Source organism: Asparagus officinalis, chromosome 3 (genome assembly GCF_001876935.1).
Source record: "Asparagus officinalis chromosome 3, Aspof.V1, whole genome shotgun sequence".
NCBI classification, from domain to species: Eukaryota; Viridiplantae; Streptophyta; class Magnoliopsida; order Asparagales; family Asparagaceae; genus Asparagus; species Asparagus officinalis.
Genome location: NC_033796.1, coordinates 19,349,724 through 19,362,102, shown reverse-complemented (window position 1 = coordinate 19,362,102; position 12,379 = coordinate 19,349,724). Strand labels below are relative to the sequence as shown.

The 12,379-nt window shown below is 34.2% G+C and overlaps 1 protein-coding gene across 3 annotated transcripts in view; it reads right to left on the bottom strand.

Moving 5' to 3' along the window:
- The window catches only part of LOC109833258 (tRNA (guanine(37)-N1)-methyltransferase 1), a 9,255-nt gene extending 2,710 nt beyond the window's left edge, over nucleotides 1–6,545 (bottom strand). For all 3 annotated transcript variants that reach the window (XM_020400870.1, XM_020400868.1, XM_020400869.1), the window contains exons 1-6: nucleotides 5,703–6,545; nucleotides 4,672–4,770; nucleotides 4,443–4,562; nucleotides 4,143–4,309; nucleotides 2,240–2,310; nucleotides 185–327 (exon numbers count right to left, since the gene is read on the bottom strand). In XM_020400870.1, coding sequence (XP_020256459.1) covers nucleotides 185–327; nucleotides 2,240–2,310; nucleotides 4,143–4,309; nucleotides 4,443–4,562; nucleotides 4,672–4,770; nucleotides 5,703–6,512 — 1,410 coding nt within the window. In that variant the 5' untranslated portion in view covers nucleotides 6,513–6,545. The remainder of the gene's footprint in view (nucleotides 1–184; nucleotides 328–2,239; nucleotides 2,311–4,142; nucleotides 4,310–4,442; nucleotides 4,563–4,671; nucleotides 4,771–5,702) is intronic.

The window sequence follows — 12,379 nt, the reverse complement described above, 5'->3', positions numbered from 1 at the left end:
TATATATATATATATATATATATATATATATATATATATATATATATATATATATATATATATATTTATTTATTTATTTATTTATTTATTTATTTATTTATTTATTTATTTATTTATTTGGAAAAGAAACATTCATAAAATAGCTGTTGCATCAAGAGAGTTGTCCATAAGGAATTACCCATACCTCGATTTTTCGATCAAGCTTGTTGAGAACAATATTTCTTTCCAGATAATCAACAGCTTTTGGGTTCAAATCATTTGCATATACATACTTTACTTTTTTTGCCGCAGTAATAGCTATGGGACCTACACCGGAGAATACATCACCTGTATGTTGAATAAACCAGTAAGATCTTTAAAACTATAATAAGCTTCAGATAAACTTGATTTAAGAAACCAAATTGATGGAAAGATATCCTCTTCTAAGAGCCAAATACATTTATCAGAAGCTGTTTAAACATGACAAATCAATCACCAACCAACCTATTCTGTGAAACAAAATCTCAAAACAAACGAAATAATAAAAGGCCATAACATATGATTTAGCAGGTTTATCTCAGATAACCATCCATTTAGTGACCAGATATCAACAGATACTAGGGTTGTTGAATTTATAAAGCAATAAGGATATCGTGCAATCCTAAAAAGAACAGGACTTCAAAATAAGTAGAAACGTCCTGCAAAAATCCCATATCAGAAGGAAAATTGAAATGAACGCCCTCTAATGACAAGGCCCAGATAACAAGACTACAAAACAGACATGATTTGACATGATTAATCAGATAATTATAATTTTGAGAAGACTCGGAGGAGCACATAGTTTTCATAATGTTAATTTCTTTGATGTGTGCGATTGGATGCTTGCACAAGAAGCACTATGCAGCTGTTGCAGCATAACGCAATTGAAACTACAGGAAAGGTGTCACATAGCTGCTACAGTTAAAGCCCATGGCTTAGTTAACAGTTAACTGCACGCACATGCGCCCACCCACCCCCGTGCACACCTACAAACCCACTCATGCACCGGCCGATACACCCACCCATGCGCGCACACAACTGCACATACGCAAGCACGTACACAACACCCCACACATGTTCATGGTATCCACACCCACACCCACACCCACTCACAGACAAACACATTCTCAAGTTTTGTCTTATTGAAGCTAAGTTCAATAGTAAAGGGCATAGCGTGTGGCCCACAAAGTCCCATAGAATTTAAATATTTAATATTACCATGACATACATCTATAATCCACAATCTCACGGAAACTTTTGGATAAAGTGGGTAAACATGCGACCTAGGTAACACGGACACGGACACGGACACGGACACGGATACAAACACGGGACGCGGCAAATTAGTAAAATGAAGGATATGGGGACACCGTATATAATACACACACAATCAAATATAGAACAAAAATACCAATAACATTTGTATGTTTCTTTCTATTATCTATAACAATTAAGAATCAAGTTAAACCAAACCAAGAATAAGATTTAACAAAAAAAAGTTTAGTTTCGACCGCATGGAATAATACAATTGGTGTTTTTCAAATATTTAAGTAATGGGTTTTTGTTTTCAGGTTTAAAAACAATTGGTTTTGAACCTGATATTAACAGAGAAATTAATTTAGAGTATACGTAATGAGGAAATCAGATTTCTCTTTGAACCACAAGTGTCCATGGAGTGTCCGCGGAGAGTCGGTGTCGGACACGGACACAGCACACAAAATGAAGTGTCCGTGTTACCTAGCATTCTACACAACATAGTCCTTGAGAACTAAATAACCTAAATGCTGAACTTAGAATTTCAAATTAACCTCTTAAGGTTAATATTGGAAAGTAAAGATAAGAACCTCTCTTCAAACAAACTAGCAATTAATGTCATCTCGCCACAGACAGATGGCTTCAGATCAAGTTACACCTCTAAAATCTTTTACACCTCTAAAATCTTTCTGGATTGAGATAAGCACATGAAGAAACAAATTTCAATAACGAATTAGAAATTTTACATGTATAGATAATGCTACCAAATTTTCTTTATAATATAAAAAGTTTAAGAAGTGACTCCAGAGGAATACAACAGCCTCTTGTTATATCTTACATGTATTAAAGATAACTTCTACTTAAACTTTAAATTAAAAGAGTATCAAGCCAATCATGTTTTAATACATTAGAAACAAGGACATTTAATGACAGATGGGTAATTCAAACAAAGACACGGGAAACTTACATACAACATCGGAGTTTGAAAAGCAACTAATAAGCCTTTGCCTTTCAGTAGCCAACCTAGAATTCCAATATCTGCAGAGATACAAAGCAAGTTGATATTGACCATTCTAGATCCTAAATATATTTAGCTGTACAAGTATATCGGCAGACATCTAGCTGATCTAATAAAATGATCCATTAACTGTGAAGACATGAAAAAGAAAGAAACAATTCAGATGCAGTAAAAGTGCAGATTTTTTGTAGCATCATCCCAGGGCTCATCAAAAAAATTTAGAATCAGAAAATAGTAATGCGTAACTGGAAGGTGGAATAATATTTGAAGCGCATACAATTCTTGATTAGAATTGCATTTAAAGTTATAAGGGCAAATGGTCTTAGGTGAAAGCAGTACTCAGCTAATATAACATGGGCTGAGACAAAAGTGAAGCTAACAAAGTAGGTAAACTGTAAGGACCAACTTTTTACATGGTATGGAAACTCAGTTTGGGAGTAGAACAAACAATATGCCGATCATCTGAACAATTCCCCCACCCCACCCTGCGTCACAGCCCAACCCCTCAAAAAAATGTAAAGTAGAAAAAAGAAACTTCAAACAACCGTGGGAAGAAAAACCCATGCACGCATACGCTCTAAAGATTTACCATGCTTTGATTCTTTCCACTTATAAGTGGATAGCCTGAGAAATAGTAATACTCACGAACATCAAAAGCTATATAGCAAGAAGGCAGTCTCTTGCATATTTGTGTATGCTTTACTAGAACCGACCACTTCATTAAATCGTGTTTTCACTATTGGGAAGAGGAACAATTGCATAGATGCTCATCACTCAATACCTTTCAGCAAGGTTGCCCAATTAGAACACAAATGTTTCAGTGTTCCTCAAAGCCAGCATAGAGGCAATTAAAGCAAGATATCTTCCAGAAAAGGCATACAGGTTAACCACATAATATGCAACATGAAAATGTGATCCAATTGATTATCTGGATATGCTGAGATGAAACAAAGAGACCCAATTTCAGTACAATGACCCCAACGACCACTTCAGTAAAGCATCAGTTAGTTCTGTGTCAAGTCTGAAAAATATGCAAAGTATAAAATCAACATGTAACTCCACAGAATTGCCTAAACACCATCTCCACATCTATATTGTAAGTGTAAAGGGATATGTTCACCAGACTTCCAACACAAAGATAGGGTATACTAAGTTATATTAAATTCTTGGTGAGCCTGATACACAAGGCACAAGTACAACTCTGAAATATAAAAATGATAGGAAAGATAAATATATGATCAACCTCTAGTCCAATTAAGTTCGAAGAAAACATGTGTGAGGCAAACTTCTAGCTAATTAAGTTCAATTAAGTATCTTAAGACAGAGTAAGAACCTCAGAAGATAGGTTTACTTATGTCAGAGTATCTGCATTTAATAAGTCTAAAAACGAGATGCCTGATTATGTGGATCTAGTGCATCACCACTACAAACTTTTTTTTTCATGTATATGGGCTTCTGGACTTTCATATGAAGCCGATATGACAGTACAACTACCTTAACGTAAAGGAGGGAGCAAATATTAGGTTCCTAAATCCATAAACCTGACAAGCAGAAATGGGGATGATGGATTGCCTCTTCTATGACATTCTTGACAGACAATTCATTTGGTGAGGATAACACAACAAACAACCAGATAACAATATCTTCAACTTCAATCACCTGAGTTTGCAAAAGACATCCAATATTGTCAAGTCAGAAAATTGTTCCTGCGTGTTACAAACTGTAGCCTATTCACTAGTGCTGGGTTAATTTTTTGTCTCAAAATCATAGCTTTGGTTAAAACTTAGTCTGAAAAAGAAAAAAGAAAAGAAAAAGGAACCTTCTTACACTAAAAGAGAAAATAAGAACATACACCGAGGCTAAATCAACTTGAAAACGAATTCCATTTTCTATTACTGTAGTGACAAGTGAGTGGTTGCCTGCCAACACATCAAGCTCCATTGTTCTGTAATCATTCTGAATGGCATCTATTTTGTTTACAACTGTTTGTATTTTAGGACTGTTCTTGTCCAAAATCACCTGAGACGACATCAACAATTTCCTCAGTCCAATATGCTATAGAAAGACGAATAAAATAAACAGGACATAACTAAGAACAATCTTTTACGTATTGCAATATTATGATTTTGATTCTTATGGTTTTACAACATACTTGAGCAATAAGCTTCTTGAAAGGTTGATGCTCATCTCTCAAATTCAAGTGTGCAATATGACCAACAGTTTCAAAACCTGTTGGGACTATGATACCTTCAGGAAGCAAAGCTTCCAATAGCTGCAGGAAGAATAGTAAAAATTATGACAATAACTAAGATAAAATTCTAGTTTAAAAATAGGACAAAAGAATGGAAGAATGAGTTATCAAATAGAATGAGCAGACAAACCTCATTCATCTGCCAATAGTTGTAATACAAGGTTACCCGGCATTGAACAAGCTCAAATATCAAAGGGCTGTTTTGCATAGGACCGCCCAACAATGCAGCCTGGGCAAGGGTACATGAAATGAATATAGGTATAACATCATCATTTAGCAAATGGTCAATTGAAACAAAGTGAAAGAGAGATGATTACATAATTTCAGTATAATCATCAAAAGTAAACCAACTTAAATAGCCTTTTCTTGTCAATTATGAAGCCATACATTCCTTTGATAGCTTGTTTCTCAGTGTAAATTCAACCACGTTCCCTGGTGACTTGGCAGGCATTGGGTTCAACTCTCTTTCAATGAATCATTTGGAAGGTTCTCTTAAGCTTGTTCTTGATGTTAATCTCAGTCAAGCTTTGGCAAACAACCCTTTTTAGTAAACTGATTCATGGTAAGTTGAGAAATTCTGTAGATAGAGGATTTCATGCACAACCTGGAAGTTGCTTGCCAAGACAAACAGCTAAATGATCTTCAAATACATTAATTTGAAATTCCAATTACCAAATCCTATCACAAATACTCTAATATCAACGATCAACGAAATCTGAAAAAACTTGAGAACATTGCTTCTGTTTTGCCATAATCTTTTCATTCTTATGATTAACTACAAACTAAATGAAACTCCTGAATCACTCATCAAATCGCAATCGGAGAACTTCCATAGAAAATAACCCTCCAATAAAAACTGAGCTAAACCAAGCACACATTGACCCATTGACCGATTTCCAAATTCACATAGTGATCTACTCATCCAATCTTTCGTCTCAAATCACCAAGTATGGCTGCATTCACTGCCTAAACTAGCCAAGACACTAAATCTAGCTTAGTTATACAAATCAATTGCAAACTCTAGCAATAAATTCACCTATTAGCCCAATATCAGATCATCAATTCATGTACATCTAAAACACATTAAATATAAATGCAATTAGCTGACCACATTCAATCAGATAAAAACTAAGTCAACTCTTAAAAAAAGATTAAACTCGCCTTAACAGCCTCAGGCATCTCGTCCATTCCTTTCTTCGCATATCGTTCATCCAACAACAGCAGCCTCGTCGGACCACTCCATTTCCCTCCTTTAAACCCCTCTCCGATCAAAATGCTCCAATCCTCATCCTCTTCATCCCCAACCACTTCAACACTATAAATCTCATCCTTCACTCTTCTCTCTTTTCCTTCACCCCCTCCTTCTTTCCTCCTCCTCTTCTTCTTCGGCCTCGAAATCTTTGCAAGATTCCTGAAGTTGACATACCCTCTGCAATTAAAATCCTTCACGAGCTTCTCCCTATACAAAACCGGACTGAACACCTCCTCCTCAATTTCCGACTTCCGATCCAACGACTTGAGTCGATCTTCGCTTACTGACGGTGGATTTTTCAGCAAATTCTTGAGATCGGGATCAACATCATCGCCTTCGACCCTGGCGATGTTGCGGACCCGCGGCCAGTTGAGGAGGTGGCCGCGAATGCGGCGCTCGAGGGCGGAGCACTCTTCGGCGGGGACTCTGAGGGCGGAAATGTCGAAGACGCGGGTGAATTGTGACCTGTCGATGGATTCGGCGTCGGCGGCGACGGCGATGGAATCTTGATTGGGGTTAGGGTTAGCGTCTGGATTGCGGCCTTTGAAGAGGGATGGGCCGTGGCTGAGAGGTGAAGAATAGTCTAGAGCTAGGGTTAGGGTTAGGGTCTGGTTTGAGGAGAGAGAGGAGAGGAGAGAGAAAGGCCTGAAGAGGGATCTGGTACAGGGGAGAGAGAGGGCGAAAGGATGATGAGGACGGAGACTGAGGAGCGAAGACATCCAGACTGAGTGCTGAAAATGATTTTGGGTAAAATAGCGGGAGCTTTCTTGCGTATGGTCGTGCGTTTCGCTTTAAATAGGATTTCTTACTGGACCTAAGCCCAATTAGAGAGTGGCTCGTTGTTTCATAGAAGAAGTTAATGGGCCGGATACATGTATGGGCCTGTAGCCTTTTGATAGCAAATATTCCACTTTGTGTATTGATTTGGATGAACTTTAAGAAATAGATTTCGATGGGCAACTTAGATTGGATACAAAAGAACTGACTAAATTTTTTTCAAACAGATTTATTATTATTATTATATTCTCATCGCACAATTCACTAGCTCTTGTTGCTGCAAATCTTATGCAAAATAGATTAGATTATAAAAGTTAATCTCAAGGCAAGTCTAAAAACAGTATCGAAGCTAGTTAAAGCATTTATATCCAGCAATTCATATCTTTTTTCAACTTGAGTCGAGTTGAACATTCTATATACTTATTGGGTCACATAAAAAAGGCTAGTTTTGGTCGAACTGTAGGAATATTGTAGCAAAAAATCTTCGTGAGATATAAAAGAAGTAAAGATTGTTAGGCCATCTGTAAAATAGTAATATTCTGTCGATTTTCAAACATAAGTTGGAAAGAAAAGGGGGGAAAGGGTCCACCGTAGTCCATGTTATGATTCTTTTTCTCAACCAATTCCATTCTTCAAGTTAGAGATTGGGAGAATGCATGCATGCTCGATTGCTGGATTCTTTCCTCTCTCTTTTTTTTTTCTCTTTCTCCTTTCACTCATGAGACAAGTTATCAAATAGTTAAGACAAAGTATTTAGACGGCTAGGTTTTCTTAGCCATCCTAGCAAAACACGGCCCACTAAGGGCATGTTTGTTTCGTAAGAAAAGACCGAAAATGGGGAAAGTGGGGGGAAAAGAAGGTGAATTTTGATGTTTTCCTCCACTTTCAGAGGTTTGGTTTGTCAAAGCTATAACCGAAAGTGGAGGAGAAAATGAGTTGTCACCGTATTATTGGTTGATGTAAGTAATTTTTGATGTTTTCCTCCACTTTCCTTGTTTAGGTTCTTTTCTTGTGTTTGGTTCATTCTTAAAAGTGGGGGAAAATAGATGAGATGAGATGAGTTGTCATTATATTATTGGATGATGTGACACATACTTAGGAAAATCAATTTCCTTGTTTTTTTGGAGGAAATGGATGGAAGGAAATTTTAATGAGATGTGATGAGTTGTCACCATATTATTGAATGATGTGAGTAATTTTTAAAGATGATAGAAAATGAAGAAAAGTGGGGGAAAGTGAGTTAGATGAGTTGATTGATGTGACTCATTTTTTGTGTTTTGTTTATTTTTAAAAGTATGAAATGAGATGTGATGGGATGAGTTGTCACAATATTATTGGAGGAAAATGGAGAAAGTGAAGGAAAGTGGGTTTTGGATTCTGGGGGAAACGAAACAAACAGCCCCTAAAAAGAAATCATGAAAAAGGAAAGCAAAAATAAAGACGAGAAACAAACAAATCATCGAAATCATGGAAGTGTCTTCAAGGCTTTATTTAACTAATTTGGATTATTTTAAATCATTACTTTTAATCTCAATCGTTGATTACTTAGTATGCAGTTATGATACAATCTAAATCTTACACTCACAATACCCCCTTCCTAATTTGCACTCAAAGAAAAAATCACAACCACCAATTAGATAATCAATGGTTGTGATTATGTAGCAATCCCTCCTCTACTTTTTAGATAGTGGAGAAGTACAGAAAGATGGCATCCAATCCAATGAATGAAGTCGTCTCCTAAGCTGGGAAGAATGTGGAGAGTTTTCGGCTCTGGGTCCGTGAACGAAGCGGCAAGCGATCGCTTTAGTTTCATTTATTTTCGTATGAGATGCTGGCTTTTGTTTCCTAATATTTTTGAAGTAGTTTCTTAGGAAATAAAGGTCTTCAGATAAATATAAATTCTATTCAATGTTAGATTGTACTCATAGATTGTTCGTATTGCTGCTCCTAAATGTGAGTCATCCTCTTTAACATCAGCGGTCACAACCTTCTTAAATAGTGAAGAAGAGTGTCGACTAATTCATTCCTAACGTATATAATACCATCTTAGTTGTGATCATGTATGTTACTGTTTTCCAATCGATATAAAATACCTATGATTGTGGCAGTTTATCTGAGGATATAAAATTTTTATTTTATTCATGGACCACACAGTCTATAATGGGACGCTTCTTCTCGGATCTCAAATTAATTGGCCCAGCCATGGGACAAGGTAATGCATATCATTTTCTGGGGATTCTAATTAGATTAATGTTTAAAATAAAATGGAATGTAATATGTTATGTGCTTATTTGGTTAGTCTAAAGTGTAGACCTAAAGTCGAAACAAGAGCTGGAATCAAAACGACGAAAAAAATAAGGCAGACAGATCCACGGTCGACCACGAGTCTTCTGCAGTCGACCGCGAACATGCACAGGGGCTCAGGAAGAGCTGGATCCGAAGGCGGTCGACCGCGGCGGTCGACCGCACAAATCTCTGTAATTGGTTTTGGTCTCGGGTTTTGGTTCGGTCGACCGCCGCGATTGACCNAAGAGAAGTTTTGACTGCAAAAAGAGAGAGAATCTCAGAGAGATTAAACCCTAGTTTGAGAGCTTGTATTTCTTCTTTAATTAATAAAGAAATTGTGTGGTGTGGCTCCCGAGGACGTAGGCACGTTGCCGAACCTCGTTAAATCTGTGTGTTCGTCTCCTTTACTCTTTTACAATGTCAGATCTTTATTTGTGGTGAATTTCATACTTTTCTACTTTCAACACAAGGTCCGGAAGGACAAGAGTTCGATTGATTGTTTCGAATCCCCAACATATTTCTCTTGAAGGAAACTTCTAATCCAACTTATTACCTCCAATCCTCAAATATTGCTCATTCCTACCCAGCTAGTTGCAACGAAAGTGATCACAAATCAGTAACATGAAGGAAAATGGAGGTCTCGTGACTCTTGTCCCTGCAGCTTCAAGTCTCGTCTCATGATCCAAAAAGTTGTGATAACTTTTATATTAAATTTCCTTTAAAGGTTGCCTTGTATAATGACGTCTCACGAGGGAGAAGACGAAAAAGTTGTGTTCATAACGAAAATTTTGATCAAGACTCCTCCCAATTCATTGGAGGAATTCTAGTCAAAAACTTGTAGGAAGGCAGTTAAAAACTCCCAAAACTCTTTGAATTTTCATCGGTTATTAAAAAAGGAGGAAAGGGGATGAAGGAAGAAGTGTTAGCAAATTTTGTTGTATTAATTTATCCCATAAGAAGTGCTATACTTCAATAATTCATCTTAAAATAATAATAGCTGTTCCTTTGCACAAGGTATCTTTTCTGTGCCTTGTCAATATTTATAATTTACAGAACAATAAAGTGAAAAGTTTTTCTTTTCTCTCATTTTTAGAGAAGGCTAAATGTCAGGAAACCCCTCTTAACATTATATGAATATCAGATAACACCTAAAACTTTCAAAATATTAGAAAACTACTCGTAAATTTAGATGATATAAAAAAACCACCTTTAGCCTGAAGATTTTTATTTAGAAACCCCTCTAATGGTGTGAATTGCCATTGGCAGAAATATTTTCATGTGTAACTTACTTACTCGTATGCAAATTACGGTTAACGATTATAGGAGGCTTTCTAAAAAATTCCTAAAGTTAAAGGTTTGTTTTATAACCCCTAAACTTAAGGGGCTTTTCTAATATTTTTGAAAGTTATGAATGGTTACCTAAAAATTGTCCAAAGTCAAAGTTAAAGGATTTTTTCCCCTAATACTTAGCCTTTAAAGAATCTGATTATAGTCTTGATGCAAGTCATACTCCCTTTAAAAGTACGAGTTCGGAAAAATCTTTCTATGGTCAATATTACCCTTAATTTTTTTAAATATTATATTATTATTCTAATCTATTGTAATTATATTATCTTCTTTGAATTAGTAACTAAGTAATTTATCATATTCATAATGAGACTTAACATGTTATTCGATAAAGAAAATACGTTTGACATAATTCAAATCCTTTACATATTTCAGTTCGCAGAGAAATCTAAAAAACATATACTAGCCATCATCTTAAAATTTTTTGACTTCGTAAAAAATATCCTCCAAGTTTTTTAAATTGCAAAAACACCCCTACAAATTTAAAGTTTTGTTAATATATCTTAAAAATTATAAATTTTACTTATTTCAATTCAGTGAGAAATCTGAAACATATGCTAGCTAGAAACTAAAAGTTTTTTGGCTTTGGAAAAAATATCTTGTAAGTTTTAAAAATTACAAAAACACCCCTAAAATTTAAAATTTATAAAAACACCTTAAAAATTTCAAACCTATAAACACAGTAAAAACCTACAAATAACACAAACAACCCCCAAAAATTTATGGAATTTGCAATAAACACTAAACTTTTTACAAATTACAAAATAAAACCCTAAGAATTGTAAAATTTACAAAAATCATGATAATTTCTAACCTAATAATACATTGAAAATATAGGAATTATAAATATCCCCTACATGATATTATAATATATCGAAAACACCCTTGAAGTTTCAAAAATTATAAAGAAAACCTTAAAATTCAAAATTTATAATTAACACCATGAGAATTTCAAACTCATTAGTAAATTAAAATCATAAGAATTATAAATAGTCTATAAATAGTTTATAATCTGTAAAAAATACCTATAAGTTTAAAAAATTACAACAAACCTCTAAAATTCATAATTTATAAAAAGCACCAGGAGAATTTCTAACATATAGATACTAAAATGAATATACAAAATTACTACCAACCCCTAGAAAATTAAAATTTTACAAAAAATATCACACTCACTTTAAAAGTATAGATTTAGGAAAAACCTTTCATGGTCAACATTACCCATACCTTTTTTGAAAATAACATAAATGGTTGAAAATCTATTAAATTTGAAATTTATAAATAAACACCCTTAAAGTATAGCACATTGCAAATTACCCCTCCAAAGTTTAAAAAAAATCAATAATTTTTTGTAATTTCTTGATTTCAATGTAATATTTAATAGTTTTGTGTATTTATAAATTATAAAATTTTAGAGTATTTTTTACAATTTTTAAAATTTTTTAGGGTGTTTTTTTTTGTAGTTTTCTAAATTTTCATTATGTTTTAGTGTAATGCATAGATACGTCAATTAATGATGATATTAAAGAGTAAATCGTTCTTAAGATTATTAGACCATAATTAAGTATACAACATATCACTGTTCCTAAGCAGTGAAATTTATATATGCAAAAAAATTTAGACAATCTATATAGTGGTTAAAAGGATTTTGACTCTAATATACTATTTTTTATAAATTATATTTAATGTGAATCCACCATAAAATTTTAACTGTAGTCATCATAATTATAATAAGTTTGATTGATTGATTATATAGGTATATAGACCATAGATTTCTTTACTTTCTCACATGAACTAATATTTGGTACTTAATAATTTAAATTATTGCTTTTAAATTTAATACAATTTCAATTCTTATTTTTTGCTTGAGATTTATTCTATAGTTATGCATATCAAATTAGTAACTAAAATAATAATTATTATGCTTAAATTAGGATGATTGTAGTTGGTCACTCACTATGGAATTTTTATGAAGATATATACCTTATTTTGTATAGCTTTCTGTACCACCCGTGTATATTTTATAAATTAGTTGTTAATTTGAAATATTAAATTATTTTTCTTTTATAGAAATTTCTTCTTTGACTTTTGGATTGTGTAATCACTACATCATCATTCTCGCGTAGAAAGCACCTCCCCTTAAATGACTTCAAACTAATATTTGAGTTGAACTAAA